The sequence below is a fragment of the Crotalus tigris genome, unplaced genomic scaffold (assembly GCF_016545835.1).
Source record: "Crotalus tigris isolate CLP2741 ecotype Arizona unplaced genomic scaffold, ASM1654583v1 scf7180000017639.5415321, whole genome shotgun sequence".
NCBI classification, from domain to species: domain Eukaryota; kingdom Metazoa; phylum Chordata; class Lepidosauria; order Squamata; family Viperidae; genus Crotalus; species Crotalus tigris.
This window is the reverse complement of record NW_024096532.1, coordinates 35,998-58,864: the sequence shown is the minus strand read 5'-3', so window position 1 is coordinate 58,864 and position 22,867 is coordinate 35,998. Positions and strand designations below refer to the sequence as shown.

The following is a 22,867-nucleotide window of genomic DNA, read 5'->3' as shown; positions in this document are numbered from 1 at the left end:
TCAAAAAGGCAGGGATGGTTAGAAGGCAAATAAAAGTGGAATGTGTGAAGCTGATTTTCTAGTGAAAAAGCAATGGCATTTCACTTAGTGGCGGAATTGCTTGTCATCCTAAGTAAGGTTGTTATGTGAGGACTATCTATATTTTATCTCTGATTGTTTGGTGTTGAGCCTTGCTTATCTAAGTGTTGGCTGCTGGTGGGGATCAAATGATGCATCAAAAAATGTATCACTTATGCAGATACAAAAAAGCAGCATGACCAATTTTGGGTGAGAACTCTCTGTCTCTGCTTTCCATTTCTTAAAAAGTTCTTTGTAGGAGGAGAGCTAGATTAGTCTGTGGTGGCAAAAACCAGAAGTCTGGTAATAGCTTTTCCAACCAATAAATTTTATTAAAAGACAAAAGCTTAATAGGCATTGATATCAGATCTCAAAACAAGGACAAAATAATACCAAGGATTCGATCTGCCAGGATATCGTGAGAGGTCTCAACTTTTTTTTTTTTTTTTGAAAAACAGGATTTTTATCATTTAATGAGAAATTCTTGTGCTTGCATAAATCTAAAGCAGACAATCTCAGGTCTCAACAATAGATTTTTAACATATTGGAATTGTTAATTGATAGGGTACTTGTAACCTTTCATGTATCATCTGTATCGGCATAACCACCTTAATTTTTCTACCCTTTTTCCTCTATCTCCCTCCAATTTAAATTAATTTAACACTCTATACATCTTACGAAGTGAGCTGCAGCTCACCAAAACTTACGTCTTATAATAAAACATGATTACCTGGAAAAGGTCCTTCCAGGCTCCTCCCAATGTTAAAAGTCCTGTAGGGGGGGATGAGAACTCCTGCTCCTTACTCTTATTTCATTTTGGAGGGGGGAAAAGCCACTACTGGCAGTTTGTCAACTCTTCAAATTGGCCCCCATGCTTAATCAAGAGAAGGGCAATCTAGATTAATAGGATTGTGGGTTAAGTAATTTAAATTAATTCTATTACATTTAAAGGATTGGTTGCAAATCATTGGTGAATACATGAGAGGAAAAAAAGATCTCTGAAAATGGGCTAGACACTTCCATAGAATATAAAGTGATCATGTGGCTCGTGGTTTTAATAGTTCTGTTGGGTGTATGCAGCCTTTCAATATCAGACATAGGGGGAGAATTGCTCCCTTCCTTTCCCTTTGGCATCAACAAAATGCTGGATTGGATTGTCTTAAATTCTTTCTGGAAGTCAACTTGCTACATAGGTAGTTCTTGACTTATAGCCATTTGTTCAGTGACTGTTCAAAGTTACAACGGCACTGAAAAAAGTGACTTATGACCATTTTTCACACTTCTGCTCTTTGCAGCATCCCCATCATCACAGCCACTTGGCAACTGGCATCTATTTAGGACGGTCGCAATGCCCCAGGGTCACGGAATCACTTTTTGCGACCTTCTAACAAGCAAAGTCAGTGGGGAAGCCAGATTCACTTTACAACCATGTTACTAACTTAACAACTACATTGATTCACGTAACAACTGTGGCAAGAAACATTGTAAAATGAAGCAAAATTCATTTAACATCTGCCTTGTTTTTCAACAGAAATTTTGGGCTCCATTGTGGTCATAAGTAGAGGACTAGTATAAGTGGGACCAGAATTTCCACTGCTTAGCAAGGAGGTGTTTGTTTAAGTGAGTTGCAGCCAATTTTATGACCTTTTTGCCGTTGTTAAGCGAATCATTGTAATTGTTAAATGAATCATAACGGTTGTTAAATGAACCCAACTTCCTCCGTTGACTTTGCTTATCAGAAGCTGGCTGGGAAGGTGAAAAATGGTGATCATGTAACCCTGGGATGATGCCACCATTGTAAATACATGCTAATTGCCAAGCACCTGGATTCTGAGATAGTGGGGATGCTGTAACAGTTGTAAGTGCAAGGTGTGGTCCTAAGTCACTTTTTTTCAGTGCTGTTGTACCTTTGAACGGTCACTAAATGAATGGTTTATTTAGCAAGGATTACCTGTAGAAGTAAACTATTGCTGATGGTTTTAGGCTTGTGTGGTTACTTAATGCCGTTTGATTGTGTTTTGGAGAGCAGGGGCAAAAAATTGGTCCCAAGAATAACCACTATTTAAAACTTGAATAAAAAAAGGTCTGCTATGTAACTTTCAAGAATTTGAATGAATGAAAGGGTTTGAATGAAATACGTAGATGCAAAACTGTTCCAAAGAAACAAGCATATTTTATTGAGCAGATTTCCCCTCCTCTCTCACACAAAGGTGGGAATCTGCCTTCCACCGGGTTTACTCCCTGCAATTCTCAGGTTGAGTTACTGACCAAATAACTAAAATGCATACCAATCAATCCAAATGCTTAATCGATGATCAGTTAAATATTGTAGCCCTTTTAAAACAAAAGAACCCCCCCACACACACAACCATGCCCTTAAAAGCAAAATCTAAGAAACGGGATATGCAGCATTTTTTAAAAAAAAAGTCCAAAGGAAGACAATTTGTTTTCTAAGGGAAAAAGCAGAGCAGGAACCAGAAAGCAGAGACCAGAACTGGAGGCCTGGGAGAAACGAACCTCCAGAGTTGTAAATAGATGGGCTATCATCCTGAATGCCTTCACCGAGGCTAAGCAAAGAAGTATATTTCGTATCTTTTCAAGGTGGAATCTGTTAACTCAGAAAAAGGGCTCTGTCTGGAATAGATAAACTTGAGTTTCTGCCCTGAGTTTAGGGTGGATGAATCTTAATAACGCCCTGAGGATCCACCCATTTAAAAAAAATCAAAGGGGCTTTAAAAGGCCAGTGAAACAAAGTCCATTGTGACTCATGAAGAACCGGACTGGCTAGGAAAACAGAGAGAAACTATTTCTTCACAATCCTCTCCAGCTCTGAGATGCGTCGCTCCTGTTCCGACACAGTAGCTTGCAGTCGTTTCAGATCCTCCGAGAACTGATCTAAAGCTGGACCCTAAATGACACATTACTTAGTTAACATTATTGTGTTTACTGACAGAACTGAAGAGCAGATTTTATTCAGAAAAAAGTTTGTGCTATCACTCCTTTAAAGTAACTTACAATTTTGACTCAAAGCATTTATTTGTCATTGGTCTAAGATTTCCCCACCAACCCTATGCTAAATCTTCCTTCTGGCGTAATGTCCTTTTTAAAAAATTGATTGCAGGGTGCACGACTAGAACATCACGATGTCCCTACCCTTAGTGGAGAGTAGGGATCTTTTCAAAATCCTTAAAATTAAGCCAAATTCTCCCATTTATAAGACTTTAAGGGACAAAGGTTAAACAGCTGGGCTTCATCTCTTCCAGTAATGTCAAGTCATCAGGTATACCTCCCCAAAGCCTTGAAGGACTACAAAAGGCAGATATTTCTCACAGGGTTAAAGACAAGCCCTCCCCACCATCCACAAAGATGCATATAGAATGTTGGGTGATCCTCCGAGAGAAGTTGAGGACCATGAAGGTCAATGGATTGTTTAGGCCCATCCTAAACCAAACAGTCCAGAAGACCTAATCTAGACCTTTGGGTTTTCTTACCCTTTGCTGTGTCCCTTCGTGTGGAAGTTGACTTCTCTTGGGCCCCTGCAGGAGAGTCTGGTTGATTTTGAACTCTCGGCTCTTCTGGGGAGTATAGCCATCCTTGAGGGAAATGAGGATGGGGCTTGCGTCCTTGCCTGCTAGCCACTGCTCTGAAGTCAAGGCGGGATCTGGACCAGCTGTGTCAGGATACAGGTCCTCTTGGAACAGGTCTGACTGCAGAAACCATACAAAAACAGAGGCTCAGTATTACAATGAGGAAGAGCCTCTTCCATCCAGATTTAAAAACAGAAATTCAGCCTCTCACTACACACCTCAAATCTTATTTATTTTTTTTATTAAAAAAGTTTTTATTTTCCATTTATTCATACAAAATACAATTAAATTCCTAACTATTGGTACCGCCTGCCCATTCGCCCCAGGCTGCGTCCATCCTCTCTAATCCTTCCCCACTTCCTTCCTCTTTCTCTCCTCCCCTCCTACTCTCTTCCCCTCCCCTTCTCCTCTAACCATCCTACTTCCTCCCTACTCCTTCCTCCCCTCTCATCCCTCTCACACACATGAACGCAGCATAGGGGAAATGCCCAAGCGTTTACCATGTCTATATTATCATTACCCCCTCACCCACCCACCCACCCTCAACCCTCCCCCCCTCACTTCCCAGAGCAGAATACAGGGTTATTATTAAGAAAGTTAACAATAATGAAAAAGAAAAAAAAAATAAAAGAGAAAAAAAACATCATACTTAACCTTTAACTCCCCTTAAATTAAGTCATATAAACAAATCTCTACAACAGTTACTATAAAATTTACTCATAAAATAAATGAAACTTTATAGTCCCATATTTTTTCTGAATATAATCTATCCATCTTCTCCATACAATAATATATCTTTCTTGTGTATGATCCTTCAAATAAGCAGAAATTTTTGCCATTTCTGCAAAGTTAGAAACTTTAAGTATCTATTCTTCTAAAGTAGGCAATGAGACCTTCTTCCAATACGAGCCTACTAATAACCTTGTTGCAATTAATAAATTCAACATTAAAGTAGTTTCTTTGTCATTTAAATCCACAAAGATACTCAATAAGAATAATTGAGGGGTGAACTTCATCTTCCTTTTAAAAATCTTTTGAATGTTCCACCAAATCATAATCCAAAAAGCCTTTACCTTTTTACAATTCCACCAAACATGAAAATATGTCGCATCCGTATTACCATATCTCCAACATTTGGGTTGTAAATTTGGATACGTACAAGATAATTTTTTAGGATCTAAATGCCATCTGTAAAACATTTTATAAAAATTTTCCCTCAAATTTTGAGCTTGTGTAAATCTAACATTTCTAATCCAAATTGTCTCCCATAAGTCCAATGGGATTGGATCCTGGATATTTTGAGCCCATTTAATCATACAGTCTTTAACCAATTCTGTTTCAGAGTCTAATTCTATTAAAGCATTGTAAATTCTTTTTATATGGGCCTGACTCTGGTCTTTAATCTGAATAACCAGATTTCCATCTTCTAGTGTTATTCCTTCTTTTTTATGTATAGTCCACCTGTCCACTATTTGTAAATATTGAAACCATGATTGTAGAATATTTTCTTGCCTTAATACATCTAAAGATTTTAAATGCCAATCCAAACCTGACCAAGTTAATAATTCTTTATACGAAATTTTATCAAAATTCATCCCCTTAGAAATCCCCTCAATTGCATGTCTAGGAATCCCCCAGATAGGTATTTTATAGTTTAACCTATAATAATACTTTTTCCAAACTCGAAGTAAGGCACTCCTCAAAATATGTGATTTGAAAGCCCGGTCCACTTTCTTATTAAAAATTAAATATGCATGCCAACCATACATTAAATCCCACCCTTCAAGAACAAGAATATCCTTATTTGTTAAATTAAGCCAATCACTTATCCAAGTTAAGGTGGCTGCATCATAGTATAATTTCAAGTTAGATGCTTTAAGTCCTCCTCTTTCTCGGGCATCTTGCAAAATCTTAAACTTAACCCTTGGTTTTTTTCCCAGCCCAAATGAATTTATTGATACCCTTCTGCCATTCCTCCAAATTTACATCTTTTTTTTAAATAGGTATCATCTGAAACAAGAAAAGAAACTTTGGTAGAACATTCATTTTTACAGCTGAAATTCTCCCCAACAATGACAACTGCAGTTTTTTCCAGTCATTTAAATCCTTTTGCACTTTTGCCCATAATAATTCATAATTATTTTATACAATTTTCCATTTGAGGCAGTTAAATATACTCCCAGATATTTAACCTTTTTCACCATCTGAAAACCTGTGGCCTTAACGAAACTTTCCTTGTCATTGGCTAACATATTCTTAGATAATATCTTAGTCTTATGGTTATTGACTTTAAAACCAGAAACTTTTCCATACTGTATTATAAGTTCTAACAGACAATCAACCACTCTAATCGGTTGTTCCAAAATCAAAACCAAATCATCCGCAAAAGCCCGTAACTTATACTCATTTTTTCTTATCTTTATGCCCTTGATTACCATTGATTCTCGAATCTGGATCAACAAAATCTCCAATGTCAAAACAAATAACAATGGAGATAATGGGCATCCTTGTCTTGTCCCTTTTTCAATATTAAAAGTCTCAGTCAATCCCCCATTAACAACAATTTGAGCAGATTGTTGCTGATATATAGCTTTAAGTGCATGTAAAAAATTATCCCCAAAATTCATTTTCTCTACCAGTGAGAATAAGAATTGCCAATCTAATTGATCAAAGGCTTTTTCAGCATCCAAAAATACAAAAGCCACAGGAATCTTGATTGTTCTTATCCAAATACTCAATTAAGTTAATAATTTGTCTAACATTATATTTCATGTATCGCCCTGTTATGAATCCTAATTGATCACTGTGAATCAAATCCTTCATAACCTGCATTAATCTATTTGCCAAATTTTTTGTAAAAATCTTATAATCTACATTACATAATCTACATGATATCGACCTATAATTCTTAGGCTCTGTAAGATCTTGATCCTCCTTCAGAATCAGTGATATAAACGCTCTTTTCCAAGAAGGAGGAACTTGTGCTCCCAGCAAAATACTATTAAAAAGCTCCTTTAATGGCTCCAACATTTCTTCATATAAATTTTTATAATACGTCAACGTCAATCCATCTGTTCCTGGAGACTTTCCCACCTTTAACTGCTTGATAGCTAAGCCAATTTCCTCCACAGTAATTAAACAATTCATCCCATTTTGCTGTTCCTCAGAAAGTTTAGGAAAATGTACTGATTGTAAATATTTATCTATATCCATTCCCTTTATATTATCACTTGAGTATAGTTTTGTGTAAAAATCTAAAAAACTCTTTTTAATCAAATTTTGCTGAAAAACTTCAGTACCTTTATATTTTACTTTCTCTATAATCCTAGCCTTCTGTTTCTTTCGTAACTGATAAGCTAACCACCTCCCAGGCTTATTAGCATTACAAAAAGTATTATGTCTCATATAACGCAAATTGGTAGCCACCTGATCTGCCATCAACATATTAAATTGTTCCCTAAGCATCTTTATAGAAACCTTTAAGTTATTATCAGTTGGATTAAGAGCAAGCGCTTCTTCTTTTATTTTAATTTCATCTTCTATTTCTCTACGTCTTTGTATCCTTTTATCCCTAGAAACTTCATTTAAATGAATTAAAATTCCCCTCATATACGCCTTACTGGCGTCCCAGACCATGGGCATCGATGTACCCTTATTCATATTTAAAGCAAAAAACTCCTTTAAATACTCTTTACATTTTTGTACAAACTCTCCCCGGATAAACAAATTCTCATTCAGTCTCCAAGGCCTTCTGTTCCCATCTTCCAAGTATAGCTCCATCCACACAGGACTATAGTCTGAAAGGGTCCTGGGAAAGATTTTTACCTTTCTCACCCTAGAAAGAAAATCACTAGTAATCAAAAAGAAGTCAATCCTTGAAAATGACTGATGTCTATCCGAATAGAAGGTAAAATCTCTATCACTTGTGTTCCTTTCTCGCCAAATGTCAATAAGTTCCAACTCTTCTTTCAAATCAAAAAAAGCTTTGGGTAATTTAGTTTGAGTAAAAATTTTTGAAGAGCTCTTTTTATCTATAGTTATATCCAAAACTCCATTCCAGTCACCCATCAAAATTATGGATTTATAATCCAACTGGGATATCTTCCCATGCAAAAGCTTATAAAATTGCTTCTGTTGTTGATTAGGAGCATATAATCCAACAATAAGAACTTTCTTGCCTTGTAACAGTAGTTCCACAAAGACATATCTTCCTTCAAGATCAGCCTCAATTAATTTAGCCGATAAATTTTTCTTCACATAAATTACAACACCCCCTTTTTTCCCTGGAGCTGGAGCTATAAAATGTGATCCCAAACGAGAATTTGTCAAATATTTTGAGTCCTTTGAAGTTATATGAGTCTCTTGCAAACATATCAAGTCATTATTATGTTGTTTCAAATAGTAGAAGACCTTTCTCCGTTTCTGAGGTGAATTTAAGCCATTAACATTCCAGGTCAGGAACTTGGCCATCTACACCGGCCTGAAGCCTTTGAAGCATAGCCTGAAGATCAACTGTCGAAGATCTTTTAGGTCTTGCCCCTCCCACAGGCTCTGTAATAACCATTCCTTCTACTTTATCGCCACTCTTCTGCTGCTGCTCTTTTTCTTTACGTTTATGGACAGCTCGTGTCATCCTTTGATCTTTTATCTCAAGATTCTGTACAGGCAACACCGCTTGTTCCATGACCATCAATGAGGAAGCTCCTGCCATAACGGGCTCTTCAATTATCCTTGTTTGTGGAGGTGAAGGATAATTGAAGAGCCCGTTATGGCAGGAGCTTCCTCATTGATGGTCATGGAACAAGCAGTGTTGCCTGCACACCTCAAATCTTAATATTCTATTCAGGCAAGCTTTTTGTCCACAAAAAGCTTATGACCACAATGGAGCCCAACATTTCCATTGCTAAGCAAAAGAGTTAAGTGAGATTTTGCCCATTTTACAACCTTTCTTGTTACAGATGTTAAGTGAATCACTTCAGTTGTTAAGTTAATTACATGGTTGTTAAGTGAATCTGGCCTCCCCCATTGATTTTGCTTGCCAGAAGGTTGCAAAAGGTGAAGTTGAGGACCACCTGCATAGCCTCCAGGAGCCAAATCCAACCTGACAGCTAATTAAATATTTGCCCAAATGATTGAAGATACAGAAGAGAAAGCTTCTTGTTCGATGGGCAAATGGCTACCACTGTCTCAAGAAATTGGGAAGATGTCTTTGCAACTTTTATTCAGGGATAAAAGTTATATGTGTTAAAGTTAAACTAAGACTCTGATAATTTTGGAATAGATGAGCTCTCTCAGTGAATCAGTGCATTTACCATATTTCTGTAAGGACTACAGATTTAACAGAACCACAAGCTATTTAAAATGATTTATGTCACTGGGAATTTTCTTCTCTGGCCTTTACGACTGGATCAAAAATGGGAAAAGCACACTAGATCAAACCAAAAGATCCAGTGGTACATTAGATGCTAGGAGAGGCTCCCAAGCACTATATTGTCCCAGAAACAAGAGCCCCCATTTACCAACTATCACTAATTAACAGGCTGCCTAGAACAGAGGTAGGCAACCTTGGTTCTTTTATGACTCGTGGACTTCAACTCCCAAGTCCACGAGTCATAAAAGAGCCAAGGTTGCCTACCCTAGGCCTAGAAGGTTATGGGACTTAAAAATTCAACATTTCTGGAGGATATCAGCTTGGGAAAAATTGATGTAATGGTCATCTACCTATTTATGACTACAAAATTCCTAAATCGAGAATACATAGGCTTCCTAAATCAAGGCTCCCTTTTACCATGATTGGATTCACACAAAGCCATATCCAGCGACCGGGAGCTTCCCCTCCCCGTTTTGGTTTTGGTGGGCCGGGATGGGAGTGGGGGAGAAAAAGGGGAGCAGGATGAATGACCCCCTTTTGTTGGAGAGCCCTCTCCCCGCTTTTACTTCACAGCCCAAGAGAAAGATAAAGCAGCCTTCCACCACCTTAACCTCCCCACAAAGGTGGGGGGAGGAGGAACCTCTCGTGTCCATCTGAGAAGTTTCTCTAATTCAAAATAAAGAGTGCCCATGGCAGCAGGTCTTCCTTTCAGGGAAACGGTGTCAGTGGTGTAGACCTCATTCTTAGAGGACTGCCTATGCAAGTGCTCCAGCGCCCTAGCAGTGCCTCCCCAGGCAAACACATATACAATATGTTCTATGTTTGCTGGGTTGAGGTTTAGTACATTGTATGAACTAGCAATTCTGTTTCGTGATAGTTTCACATTTAAGTGTGCACCCAGCCATTCTCATTTGCTCAACCAACCCTCATTAACAAAGCCATGACTTGACATGACATGTGAACCCATTATTTTGCACTCTTCCAAGTAAATCAGAGGATTCTGACTCCCAGTTGACAACCTTGCTGCTTCTCATTAAGTTTCCTGGCTTGTGTTTGCTGGAACTGCCGAGAAAGGACTGGGTTGTAGACTGGAGATAGATGATGTCATATTCCTTCCACTCTTCAGAGAGAGCTGTTCAGTTTTGACACAGATGGCCTCTTTGACCCCTCTTTCAAACCAGGGGTCCTCTCTTTTGAAGACAACAACATCCACATTTTGGACAGAGAGGACCGCAATTCCAGGGAGGTGCCACACCCATTTGCATCACTCAGGTGACCTTGAGGACACAGATAAACCTCCAAGTGGCCTCAACAGAATGCAAATGACCAGCTGTCTGCAAGGAATATAAATCCTTCCATTCCCCACCATCCAGTCAAGCTGAAGAAACTTCTTGGATAAGAAGCGAAATGTCTTCAAAGAAGTCCAGTTGCCTCCTGAAAAAGCACCTTTGGGATATCCCTGCCTGCCTGCAATCCCCCAGAAATTATCCACAAGAAACACAGCCTTGACAACTCTGATGCAGATGACGCCCACCTAAATGGATGAATGGTGCCTACGCAGCTTCCTAGAGAGATGGTCCCTTAGGCTCAGAGAGACTCTAGTCCAGTGGTTCTCAACCTGTGGGTCGGGACCCCATTTGGGGTCTAACGACCATTTCACGAGGGTCGCCAAACAAGGCTGTCCGCCATTTTTTCCCCTTTGGCCACGCCCCTGGCACCCGGTGATGTATAAGTGGTTGGGGGTCACCACAACATGGGGAACTGTATTATGGGGTCGCGGCATTAGAAAGGTTGAGAATCACTGCTCTAGTCTCAGCCCTTTCCTTCCTGATATGAACTGTTTTCAGTTGTTCTCCCAATGCTTTTTCCTACCAATCCTAAATGGTCGTTCCACGCTTACCTTCCGGGGCACCGTCATAGCAATGGGCTCACATTTCCTCTCATGTAGTTTGTAAAATCTAGAAGGAATAAAAACTGATTCAAGGAAGGAGAAAGAAAATCTTTGGAAGGGTCTCCTTAAAACAAAAACGTCCCAGGCTTTATTTTTGCTTGGCCAAAGGAATCTGAGTGGTGGATTGCAACAGAATACAAGAAAGTTGTTAGGTTTCTATTCAGGGATAAAGCTTGCAGAAGTTTTGTACCATTGCTATTTGTCATCCTCACTTGATTACTAGTGTTTGGGGGGGGGGAAATAGGGTGGGAGACCAGTTACATCACTGTGAACCTCCTGGAGGAAGCAGGTGAGAAAAACACACATTCTCTACCTGGCAATCTCGCACTTGCTCACATCCAGCCCTCGTTTGGGCATCCATCCACCTCCTCGCTGCGACTCCTTGGAAGTAAACATGGATAAATAGTGCACGTAGGGAGCTTCGCCGGTCAGCTCGAAGTACCGGATGCTGCTGTCACCCTGCAGTGGATGTTGAGGTTTTTGAATTTCTCCTTATTAAAGGACTTCTCACTTGAACCCCCAAGTTAGCTCATCCAAAAGGCTGCTTCTAGATTTGGCATTGCCAGTCTCTTCCCTCCACCCAGGACTCACCTTGCCAGTCAGGTAAACCACGTTGGTATCTGGGTCATAGTAAGGCAAGAGTACACCACTGCTTGTATCCAACTCCTGAAGAGTCAATGGTTCCTCAGGATTCCTCTATAGAGGGAGGGAGGGAGGGAGGGAGGGGGAGAGGAGAGGAGAGGGGGAAGGAAGGAAGGAAAAGAAAGAAAAAAGAAAGAAAAGAAAGAAAGGAAGGAAAGAAGGAAGGAAAAGAAAAAGAGAAAGAAAGACAAAGAAAAAGGAAGGAAAGAAAGAAAAGGAAAGGAGAAAGGAAAAGAAAAGGAGAGAGAGAGAGAAGAGGAAGGGTTTCAGAAAGACATTTGTAGTGTTAGTCTGGGATAAAACTTAAAAACTAAGAGTAAATTCCTAGCCAGAGTTACACTGTTAATTAAGACAAAATCCCTTCGAAATGTTTGCTTGCTTGCTTCCTATATCCTGGCTATGTTGCCTTTTCTCATCCAAACTGTACTCCTTCCCCAGTTCCTCACAGACGCTTCCAGTTTAGCCATAGTTCTACTTGCAGAAAAAGCATACACTTCTTACAAAACATACTCATGGGTTTCTGTGGTCTAAGAACAATGCAAAGAGCTGGTGTGTAGTTTTAAAGCGTCAAGCTAGAAACTGAGAGGCCATGAGTTCTAGTCCTGCCTTGGGCATTAAGCCAGTGGGTTGACGAGTCAGTCATTCACTCTCAGCCCTAGGAAAAAGGCAAGAGCAAACTACTTTGAAAAAATCTTGCCAAGGAAACTGAGGGGTTTGTCTAGGCCAGGGGCAGGCAACCTTGGCTCTTTTATGACTCATGGACTTCAACTCCCAGAATTCCTGAGCCAGCATGGCTCAGCATGAAAACCTCTCTCTTTCCCCTCAGCATGGCTGGCTCAGGAATTCTGGGAACTGAAGTCCATGAGTCATAAAAGAGCCAAGGTTGCCTACACCTGTTCTAGGCAATCACCAGGAATCAACACTGACTTGAAGGTAGACACCCCCTCCAAAAACAAGAACAATTATCCAGATTTCAGAGCAAGAAACTCTTGCTCTCTGGACAGAATTTCAGCCTGTCCTTCCATCAATAACAGGGTGTCATAACTGATCTGCTTTACAGGGTTGTTGTAAAAGACTTTGATAGTAAATGAAGTGTGTTAAGCATTCAAAATCCTATACAAACTACAGAAGGCCCCTGCAACACCAGTGTGAATTTCCTCTTGCAATGTCCTTGTGTCTTACTTTGTATACTTTTAAGAAATTGTTTGTCGTAAAAAAATTACAATATACATAAGGGAGAGGATTTTGATGTTTAAATTTGCTTTCCAGCAATCTCTTCAACACAAGGCTTTGGCAATATCCATGCCTTCATTTTTCCACACTGCCCTTATTTGAACAGTAGGGGCTGCCCACTTTTCAAATCTCTTGAACACCCATGCAGCCTCTACTGCTCAGATCTTTGGAAGACGTTACCCAAATGCCACCTATAAAGGTGTCCCCCACTCTCTCTGCTCACCAGGTCCCACAGGGCCACCTGTCGCTCACTCATGCGACTGAACCCTGTCGTAAAAAGTTTTCCATCCTTCACAGTCGTGGCCCGAACTGGACGAGAGCCTTCATGGGCCCGTGGCAATTCCTGAGAGTGAGACAGTGAGACAAATGAGACTTTCTTGAGCAGAAGAAAAGTTAAATCACATCTGAATAACCAAATCTCACCCACTTCTTGACAGTGAGAAGTCATCCCATTTTGTTGGGTCATCTTCCAGCCTTCTATCCCAGCACAAAATATCTCATTTGCCCAAATTAATATTGAGGGGGGAGGGGAATATTGTCTGAGCAAAAGGAAACATTTCTCCATGATAAATCATTCTGGAAGACGTGAGGATGGCCACTGGTGGCCTTTAAAAGCAGGCATTAAAGTAACAAGAAATACAGGTAATCCTCAACTTACAACCAGTGATGGGATTCAAATATGTGAACAACCGGTTCTCTTTGTGGATGCCGCTCTGGAAGTCCATTCTGGGCCTGGGCAACAAAAAATTAGCTACCGGTTCTGCCAAACTGGTGCGAACTGGCTGAATCCCACCACTGCTTACAACCATTCTGTTAGTGACCGTTCAATGTTACAACGGCACTGAAAACAATGACTGTTTTTCACATTTACAACTGTGTGGCATTCCTATGGTCACGTGATCAAAATTTGGATACTTGGCTACTGGTTCACATTTATGATGGTCGCGGTGTCCTGGAGGTCATGTGATTGTCTTTTTTTGACCTTCTGATAAGCAAAGTCAATGGAGAAGCCAGGTTCACTTAACAACTGTAGTGATTCACGTAACAACTGTGGCAAGGAAATGGAGCAAAACTCACTTAACAACTGTCTTGCTTAGCAACAGAAATGTTGGGCTCAGTTGTGGTCATAAGTCGAGGACTGCCTGTATTTTCATTAGGGATAATTTACCAAGGCCTGTAGGAAAATACAACAACCTATTGTGGTACAGGTTGCTCTCAACAACTTAATGACAATTTGAAATTGCATTGCACTCCATCCTAGGCGATCATATGATTGCAATTTAAGACTTTGCAACCAGCTTGCATTTACAATGGTTTCAGTGTCTTGCCGTCATATGATTGCAATTTGCAGTCTTCCCAGTCAGCTTTTGGAAAGTAAAGTCAACTGGGGAATCAGGATTCACTTAAAGACCACATGGCTGGCTTAACAATCATGATAAAAATAGTAGAAAAAAAATGGATCCAGTCATATGATGACTTGCTTAATGGCAGCACTGCTTAGCAAATGCAATTTGCAAATGTCGTTAAGTCAGGGTCTATCTCTGCAGACTGCTTCTATTAAGGCTTTCACATAAACCATTCCAAAGTCAATCTCTATCCCATCAAGTTTTCAGATTTTGCATCAGTCAATTAGCATTCTGTGATGATTCAGCCTATTCTATCCTCCCTAGCTTGTTATGAGGCTACCTCTCTCTTTTTCTCTACAGATGTTCTGAGATTTTTCTCATGAATTCTTTGGTTAAATGAAAAACACCAAACGACTGAGATCACACTGGGGATAAATGCTAACCAGGAAGTCTCCAGATTCAACAGAAGCATGTTTTGAATTTACAGGTACAAAAATCAAGGAATAAGTGATGGCAATATTTCTGCAACCTTGTGGCTATATACTTTAAAACATAAATCACTGAATTAGTTCATGGCTGGCTGGAAACTTGGCTCTCCCCAATGCTGGTCTTCAATATCTATTAGCCAACACAGGCGAAAGTAAACAGCATTAGAAGAACAGCAGGGACTCCATTTTGGGGACCAGACAGATCTGCTATCTCAGGCAATTATTGATCTAATTTGTATCCTGATCAAAAATCAACCCCTTCTGGACCTGCCAGTTTTAGACTTTTCAAAGTGTGGAAGTTTTTCCTACATTTGCAGTGGTGCCCCCGGCCCGAGGGTCGAAAAGCCGCACGTGCTTATCCCGGCAGGCTGTGCAGAGCAAAGAGCCGTCCTGGTTCCAAGCTGCGCTATAGATGACATCTGGATGCAACTCATCCAAGGAAATGGCCGCTTGACCAACACTCACCTCCCAGACTTTTATGACATTGTCGCAGCCTGTAGCAGATGGGAAGAAGACAAGACTCACGAATAGGAAGGTGGCAGGTGGCAGTTGTTGCCCTGGGCCAGGGGTACGCAACCTGGGCTCTTTTATGACTCGTGGACTTCAACTCCCAGAATTCCTGAGCCATAAAAGAGCCAAGGTTGCCTACCCCTGGCGTGGGCCCATGTTTGGGCCTGATTTTCCTTACCTGCACTCAGCAGGAGATTCTGGGCTGTTGGGTGCCAGGTCACAATCCCCACCCTTTTAGAGTGGCCTTCAAGAGTCACCAGGGGTTCATTCAAAGATCTTGTAAGACCCTCTTCAGGCACCGACCAGACCTAAAAACATGCAAGACAAGAAGTAAAGAAGATTGTCAGAGAACTGGAAAGAAAAGGCGCCCCCTACTTTGCCTGCCTGGTTGGTCAAATTCTAAAAGTGACCTAAATGAGAGTGGGACTATCTTTAATATTTTGGAGATGATCTAGTTCAGTGCCTTGCATTGTTGCAGAGAACAGATTGCATGTAAGTCATTCTGGAGCACAGGAGGCAAACTGTGAGACATATTGCTTGGAGATGGTAAAAGATCCTTAGATAACCTTGGTTGTCTGCCATCCAAATTCCCCATTCGGATTACGTTTTCCTTCATTTGACACTTCTTTAAGTGCCCTCATCTATAAGACATTCGTTTTTCCCACAATTCCCTGTTCTTTGCCCGCTTGGACTCCTCTATCTCCCAGAATGGGATATTCAGCTTGTCACTTCCCTTTTTCTGCTCACTCCTGATTTTTCTGAGGGAAAACAATTCCAGCAAGAATTGTTATCTAACAGTTGTAAGCCTCAGAGGGGATGGGTTTATTATGGGGAGCTACGACTGAAAGAAATTAAGACAGCAGGTTGGATGAGGGCTAACAAACTCAATGTTCTCCAAATGCATTGGAGCACAACTCTAATAAGCCCAAGTCAAAAAGGTGGTGGCACAGGATGACAAGAGTTTAGTCCCAATCCCTAGTAGCCTACTGCTACTTTTAAAAAATCTGTGCACAAAAAAATGTTCTTGTAAGCAACAAGGCAAGGTTGTGACTAGTGATGTCCTCAAGAACATCAAATGCCTCTGGTTTTGTAGTGTCCAGGCAAACTGCTCACTGGTGCCCTGAAGCCACTCCCTTCCCTCTCCTTTGACCACTCACCATAACACTGCAGTCCTCAGATGAGCTGGCAATAACATGGTCATTGTGGGGGCACCACTCTACGTCTAACACAGGAGCTGTGTGCCCTGAGACCACAGGGTGGGCCTTATCCAGGCGACCAGTCTGCAAAAATAAGAGGAGAGGGAGAAAATGAAGGTTGTTCTTATGCATCAGAGATTTATTTCAAGTGGCAACTCTTACTTTCCAGTGTTTGTGCTCCGTTTTTCTGTATTCCATGAAATTGACATTCTGCTTCAGGAACATGGCCCATGGGAAGCCATATGATGAGAACCAGCAGACCCAATTATTCCTGGGCTCATTATATCAGCATAGGTAATCAAGGAGAGCAAGCAACAAACTGACCACATTCATTTCCCCCAACCTTCTTTTGACAAACATCCAGAACTGAAAGAATGCCTTCAAAGGCCTATCGCAAGTACAAGTTGACCAGCGTCATCCTGCCTCAATCTCCTTAATCTCCATTGCCTTTATCAACAGATGAGAGATAAAAAGGGTAGCTTCACACTACACACACCAAACTCTGGTTTATAAAATAAAACACAGAGAAGCATTAATCAGATCAATCATTCTGAAGTAGATCTAACTTCAGAATTAGAGGGTGCTAAGGTCAGCAAAGGTACGTGGTGGTCTAGTGGTTAAGACTCTGGACTTGTTGACTGGAAGGTTGGCGGTTTGGGACCCAAGCACCACATGACAGGGTGAGCCCCCATTACTTGCCCCTGCTCTTGCCAAGCTAGCAGTTCGAAAGCATGCAAGTGCAAGTAGATAAACAGGTACCACCAGTGGGAAGGTAACAGCATTCCATGAGCCTCGACATATAATGCCAGCCACACAACCATGGAAGCATCTTTGGAAAATGGTGACTCCCTCAGCTAGGAAACAGAGATGAGCACCATCTCCCAAGAATCACCACTGGAGGGAAATCTTTACCTTAGCTTTATCTAAGGTCAGCACTGAGATATCCCACTTGCATTTGGAGAGGGTGGGTGAATGAGAGAGAAACAAAGGGGCCCAGGGGGCAGGGGCAGGCAACCTTGGCTCTTTTATGACTCGTGGACTTCAATTCCCAGAATTCCTGGGCCAGCATGGCTCAGCTTGGAAACTCTCCCTTTCCCCTCAGCATGACTGGCTCAGGAATTCTGGGAGCTGAAGTCCACGAGTCATAAAAGAGCCAAGGTTGCCTACCCCTGGGCTAGAGGAAGATCCTTAGCAAGTAGGGAACAAGGTAGAGGCCTAACCATGTTGCTGCCCAACAACTTCTTAACAGGAAGAGAAATTCTCATAAAATGTTAAAAGCAGCAAACTAATTGCCAGACCAAACTTATAGCATCCATAGCTACTAGGCATCTGGATTTTTGCATCCTCCTCCTTTACTTCCAGTTATAACTGCCAAGATCCTTCCAATTCTTTCTTAATTTCTGTCCCACCCACCCACTTTCCTTCTTTAATTAGCTCTTTTGCAGGCACGTCTTTATAGATCCTTCTTTCCACAGTGCCATCTAGCCCAACCCCTTCTCAGAATCCCACATCTTTCTGCATTCAGGAAAAATAACAATAGGGTTGGCCAATTTTTTTTTTTTAACCAAGGCACCACTTCTGTGCCTTTAACTGTAGCTGGATCTATAGACATTACTGCTGTCTCTATTTTTATCTATTTAGTTTATACGACACTGAATCATTTTCATAGCAAATCACAACTTTTCACTTGTGAAAATGTTGTTAACATCACTTTCTATTAAGAGAGTTGGAAGCAGGCAGGCCTCACTGCTGGGAGGGGAAGTTTTGGTTTGTTTGTTTTTTTAAAAAAGTTTGCTTTTACCCTTTTTTTAAATGGTTGGCAAAACCCTTAAGCACCTAGTGTAGACATGTCAAACTCGCAACATCATGTGACATCTCGCAACGTATTGAGATGGTTTTGCCATTGTCGGCAATGGGGTGGGCGCGGCTTCCAGATGATGCATCCGGCCCGCGGGCCAGCAGTTTGACACCCCTGACCTAGAGCAACAAGACTTGAGGATCTTGCAACCAATTGCTATCCCTTCAGCAATTCCCACAATTTGAATTTTAAGATTTCCATTCCCCATTCCCTCTTTTTCTGTGATTTTCCCATCCATTGCCTCTAAGAAGCAAGAGTTGATCAGGCTGGAATTCACAATCTGGAATCCAGGAAAAACATTAGGCCAGTGGGTTGAATCTACTGCTACTTATCCAAATGGGAAAAGAGTGGAGATCTTATGGCTACCAGCCTGGTTTACATGCTGTCTGTCTTCTACATTCTCCTCCTCTCCTTTCCCACACTATTTATTGCTTGCCGTCTCTGAAACCTCTCCATGTCATGCTGAAGTCATGAGATACATCCTAGGGGCAAGCATAAGATCCTTGCCAAGGAAGACTGGAAAAGCAATCCACTGTCTTCATCTACATCTAAACTTTGATTTTGAAAGGGGGAAAATGTAACGGCTAGAGTAATTCATAACAACGATAGTCATCAAATTTGGAGGAAGTTTCACGTAGCTATTGTGGCCTCCCAAGGAGATGCTTAAAGCATACAATCAGACTGTGAGAAAGAGAAGTTACACATTACAGAAAGCAGGAGAGGAAGCCAATCCCTGCTACCAAATATAAAGCTCAGCTTGTCAGAGAGCATGGGGAGCTCTTGAGGAACCAACTTACAAGCTTCCATTTTTTGAATGGATTAGACCACAGGGCTGAGAATCAGGACTGCTGCGTTTTGGGTTCAATTACTGAAGCAATGGAGTTTAGTGTGAAACTAGAATCGTCAGGAGAAAGCACAGAGGAGAACTTTAATTATTGCCAACCGATGTCGGTTCTTTTTCCTCCTGCTGCCCCCAAAGCCACTTCCTCTTCTTCATTTTTTTCTTTTTTTTCATTTTATTTCCGTAACAGGTCCTAACCATTTAAGGTAAAAAGAAATCAGCAGTTCCACCAATCCCTGGCCCTTTCTTGCACCCTGTGCAAGTCCCCAGAAAACCACAAAAAAAGCAGAGGACGGGTAAGAAGCCAGAAGTTAGATTTGTAGTTTTCTATAGAATTTCTCGGCCAGAGACTGGATTGAGCGCAGCTGGGAAGAAGACCTGGGATAAACCAAAAAAGCTTTGAAAGAGGTCTCAAAGTGAGGGGAGGGGGTGTTACGAAGGTGGGGGAGGGCACCTTAGACAATGGCAGGACCAGGAAGGCTCCTCCACCACTAGCCTCCACGACGATGGCTAAGAATTGTGGGTTGACAGAGCAAAAGTTCCCATCCCATGTCATCTGAGAAACACGAATGTCATCATAGCATTGGTCAGCCTTCACCGGTTGTCCGTAGACATGACGGAACTTGCTGGACCTCACAACTTTGCGGCTCATGGTTCCTGCAAAACAGCACATTGTTAACCCCACACAGTCATCACTGGGAGCATGCAATGACCACCACCAGCACCTTTCCCTTCTTGAAACCTTGAGCCCAGGTGAGTCAGTGATGGCCTTGAACCCCATTTCACCACCTGCCCACCACGCGACGGCCTCTGCATCTCGGCCCAGCACCAACCCCACACAAAAGATCCATCTGGGATCAAGAAGATCTAATTAAAGTTGCAGCTTCTAAGGTTGTGCAGCTGCAGAAGATCATTGTGTGAACTACACCTCCTGCCCTAGTAGACCCTCCAAGACCCAAACCTCCAAGGCCCAACAGAACAGGAGAGCTCTTCAGAATACAGTAAATCTGAGGAATTGCTGTGTTCAAGTCCTATGCAGGACAACTACCCCAAAGGTTCCAAAAGAGGAGTACGGTATACAACCCAGCTGTTAATTCACAAATTAGCTCCACCAGATCTCAGAATTATAAATAAATAACACGGATGAAACCCTTAAATCCACACATTTCCTTCAATGGAGCTCAGGATATTGCATATGGGATAATTTATATTATTCTCACAACCATCCCAAGAAGCAAACTAACTTGAGGAATCAACGTTTCCAAAAGACTAGTTAGTTGGCTTCACCATTGGGGAAAATGACTGCAGATCTCTCTGGCCAAACCCCAAGCTTTATTTCACCCCTCTCTGAGGTCTTCCACGTGCTGTACTATAATTCCCCCCCCCCATCATTTCCAGCAAGGACAGCTGGTCATCAGGAGGGAGAAAACTCCTGTCTTGAGTATGACATCTAAATGAAATGTTGAAAGGGCATCCACTTCCAAGGCTGCTGGCTGATGTGGGTGGAAAGAAAATGCCTTCCCAATTCTAAATGAGTTAAAGTGCCAATTAAATCACACAGGAAGGGCTTCTGCTGTCTGAACTCTAATGCAGAAGTGTGGTCCCCTGTGACCTACCTCACAGGGCTCTGCACCTTGCCCATCGGAGTTCTATAGCCAAGACAAAAATCAACAGCGCAAGAGTCTCCTTGCAACCCATAGCTCTGTCAGGCAGAGCCCCATCCACACTCCAATCCATTTGGTTACACACACAACACACACACATGTATCCTGAGCACTCACTTGCACCTTCCGTAGCTGATGTATCACACAATGCATTAGGACTAGAGCGCTCAGGCTTTTTAAAAGCCATCGCCCAGGAACAGCGCTGGGAGGGCTATCTCTTAAAGGGCCAGCACACAAAAAGCTCACCACCTCTGCTTGTCATACTTTTTCTCACTTCCTCTCTTCCTTCCCTCCCCCCCCCCTCCTTTCTTTAGCATCCTTCAACCTGATGATGGCACAGAATTGCTGCTTTATTTACACAAAATCCTGTACAGGCATGAGAGATCCCAAATGAGAGAAGAAATGATTGCTTGTTAAAAGAATTGTGTGCTGGTTTTCATTTGGACAGTTCCAGACTGCAACGGCCTTTTCTTTCCTGCTTGAAGAAGAGCCTTGCAGAGCCCAGAGACTTTCTAACTAGCTACAGAAAAATCTTATAGTGTTCTATTTTACCTCAGTAACTACTGTAGTGTGAGGCACTGTTTCAAATATTTGCCTCTCTTCCTCCCTGACAAGTAGGGCAACAATCCTTCCAGAAAATAGTACCAGCTACAAAACTGAGCACCCCCAAAAGCATTAAACAGCACCTATTTTTAGCCTTTTTGTGTGTTGCTGTCTCATTCAGGTGAATAGGATTGCCCTACAATGCCACCCAGTCACAAAAGACTAATATTTATGGGCACACCAATACCCATCACTGTTTGCACCACTGCATTGTGGACCAGTTTAAAACTTCAAGGGCAGCCCCATACAGAACGTGTTGTAGTGATCAAGCCACAAGAGGACTTGGGTATGAGTGTCTGTTTGTAGAGGAAACCCACCATCTTAAAAAGAGGCTATGCTAATTACGGTACTAAGGACCTGAGAGATTACTATAGTAGCCCTTGACTTAACAACTATTTATTTAGCAACCATTCAAATTTACAACACTAAAAAAAGTGACTCATGACCGGCCTGTACTTATAACTGTCACAGCAGTCCACATTCCTGTAGTCAAAAGTCAGGAACTTGAAAAACAGGCATATATTTTTGATGGCTACAGCAACCTGGGGTCCTACAATCATAATTTGCAACTTTCCCAGCCAGCTTCCAACAAACAAAGTCAATGGGGGGAGCTGGATTTGTTTAACAACTGCATGATTCCCTCAATAACTACAATCATTAACAACTGTGGCAAAAAAGCCATAAAATTTGGTGTGACTCACTTAACAACTACCATGCTTAGCACCGAAATTCTGGCACCAAATGTGCTCCTAAGTTGAGGACTACCTGTACTACTTTCCTGACATTAAGAAAACACAAAAGCTGCCTCTCCCCCCTCCCCAAAAATTCATATTCTGAATTAACCTATTTATTGAATCTGCAGAATATGCTGAATCATAAACAAGCAGGTTGTATGTCACAACCTCTCCTCAAACTTAACATACATATAGCCTCTAGATCAGGGGTGTCAAACTCGCCACGTCACATGATGTGCCACAACGTATTGCAACTTTTTTCTCATTGCCGGAGCTGGGGTGGGCCTGGTTTCAGCATGACGCATCCGGCCCACAGGCCGGCAGTTTGACACCCTTGCTCTAGGTGTTTAACGGATTTAAGCACTCATGTGTTGCCCAAATATGATTCTAGTAGGCTTCAATGAAGAACACATTTACAATACAAGCAGCCACATCTAACCTGCATTTTCTTGTCCTTAATGTTCTAGCCATCTTCTCCATCTCAGATTGTGAAAGGAATTGGAAAAAAAAGACCCTGTGGAGATTTCAAAGTAGAGGTTATGGCAGGCGGGATATCGGCTTTTACTGTGTTTTTAAAAATTTTTATTTTATTTATTTATTTAAATGTGTGGGGTGTATGGTCAGTGACATCATCAGAGTGGGTAGGGATTATCTTTTCAACCTGCTTTTATATGGTTGTGGGGAAAACTTAAAGGCTAAATAGGGATGGCTTACTGCCTGCATTTTGACACTTTCTCTTCAAAAAACTGAGATTGCAATATTGAAAGGATTTGCTGTCATATTTTG

The 22,867-nt window shown here is 41.5% G+C and overlaps 1 protein-coding gene across 2 annotated transcripts; it reads right to left on the bottom strand.

Annotated features, from left to right (window-relative positions):
* Positions 1-364: 364 nt before the first annotated feature.
* On the bottom strand, positions 365-22,593 carry CORO1A (coronin 1A). Of its 2 annotated transcripts, none has more exons than XM_039334907.1 (11): positions 22,521-22,593; positions 19,535-19,737; positions 16,343-16,465; positions 15,364-15,493; positions 14,985-15,169; positions 13,065-13,184; positions 11,558-11,662; positions 11,280-11,425; positions 10,916-10,973; positions 3,549-3,764; positions 365-2,965 (listed from the first exon to the last, which is right to left on the bottom strand). In XM_039334907.1, the coding sequence occupies exons 2-11, from the start codon at positions 19,730-19,732 to the stop codon at positions 2,861-2,863; spliced, it is 1,386 nt and encodes a 461-aa protein (XP_039190841.1). In that variant the 5' UTR covers positions 19,733-19,737; positions 22,521-22,593; the 3' UTR covers positions 365-2,860. The 2 variants fall into 2 exon arrangements, with proteins under 2 accessions (XP_039190841.1, XP_039190840.1); XM_039334906.1 differs by lacking the exon at positions 22,521-22,593 and adding an exon at positions 20,862-20,990.
* Between the last annotated feature and the right edge of the window lie 274 nt (positions 22,594-22,867).

Excerpts from the sequence above, each read along its gene's own strand:
- CORO1A (XM_039334906.1), bottom strand. The coding sequence starts at position 20,931 with ATGGCTTTTAAAAAGCCTGAGCGCTCTAGTCCTAATGCATTGTGTGAT. Across the intron at positions 11,663-13,064 it reads AGGTGGCCCTGTGGGACCTG|AGGAATCCTGAGGAACCATT; the intron begins GTGAGCAGAGAG and ends CTCCCTCTATAG. Across the intron at positions 3,765-10,915 it reads CTATGACGGTGCCCCGGAAG|TCAGACCTGTTCCAAGAGGA; the intron begins GTAAGCGTGGAA and ends TGGTTTCTGCAG.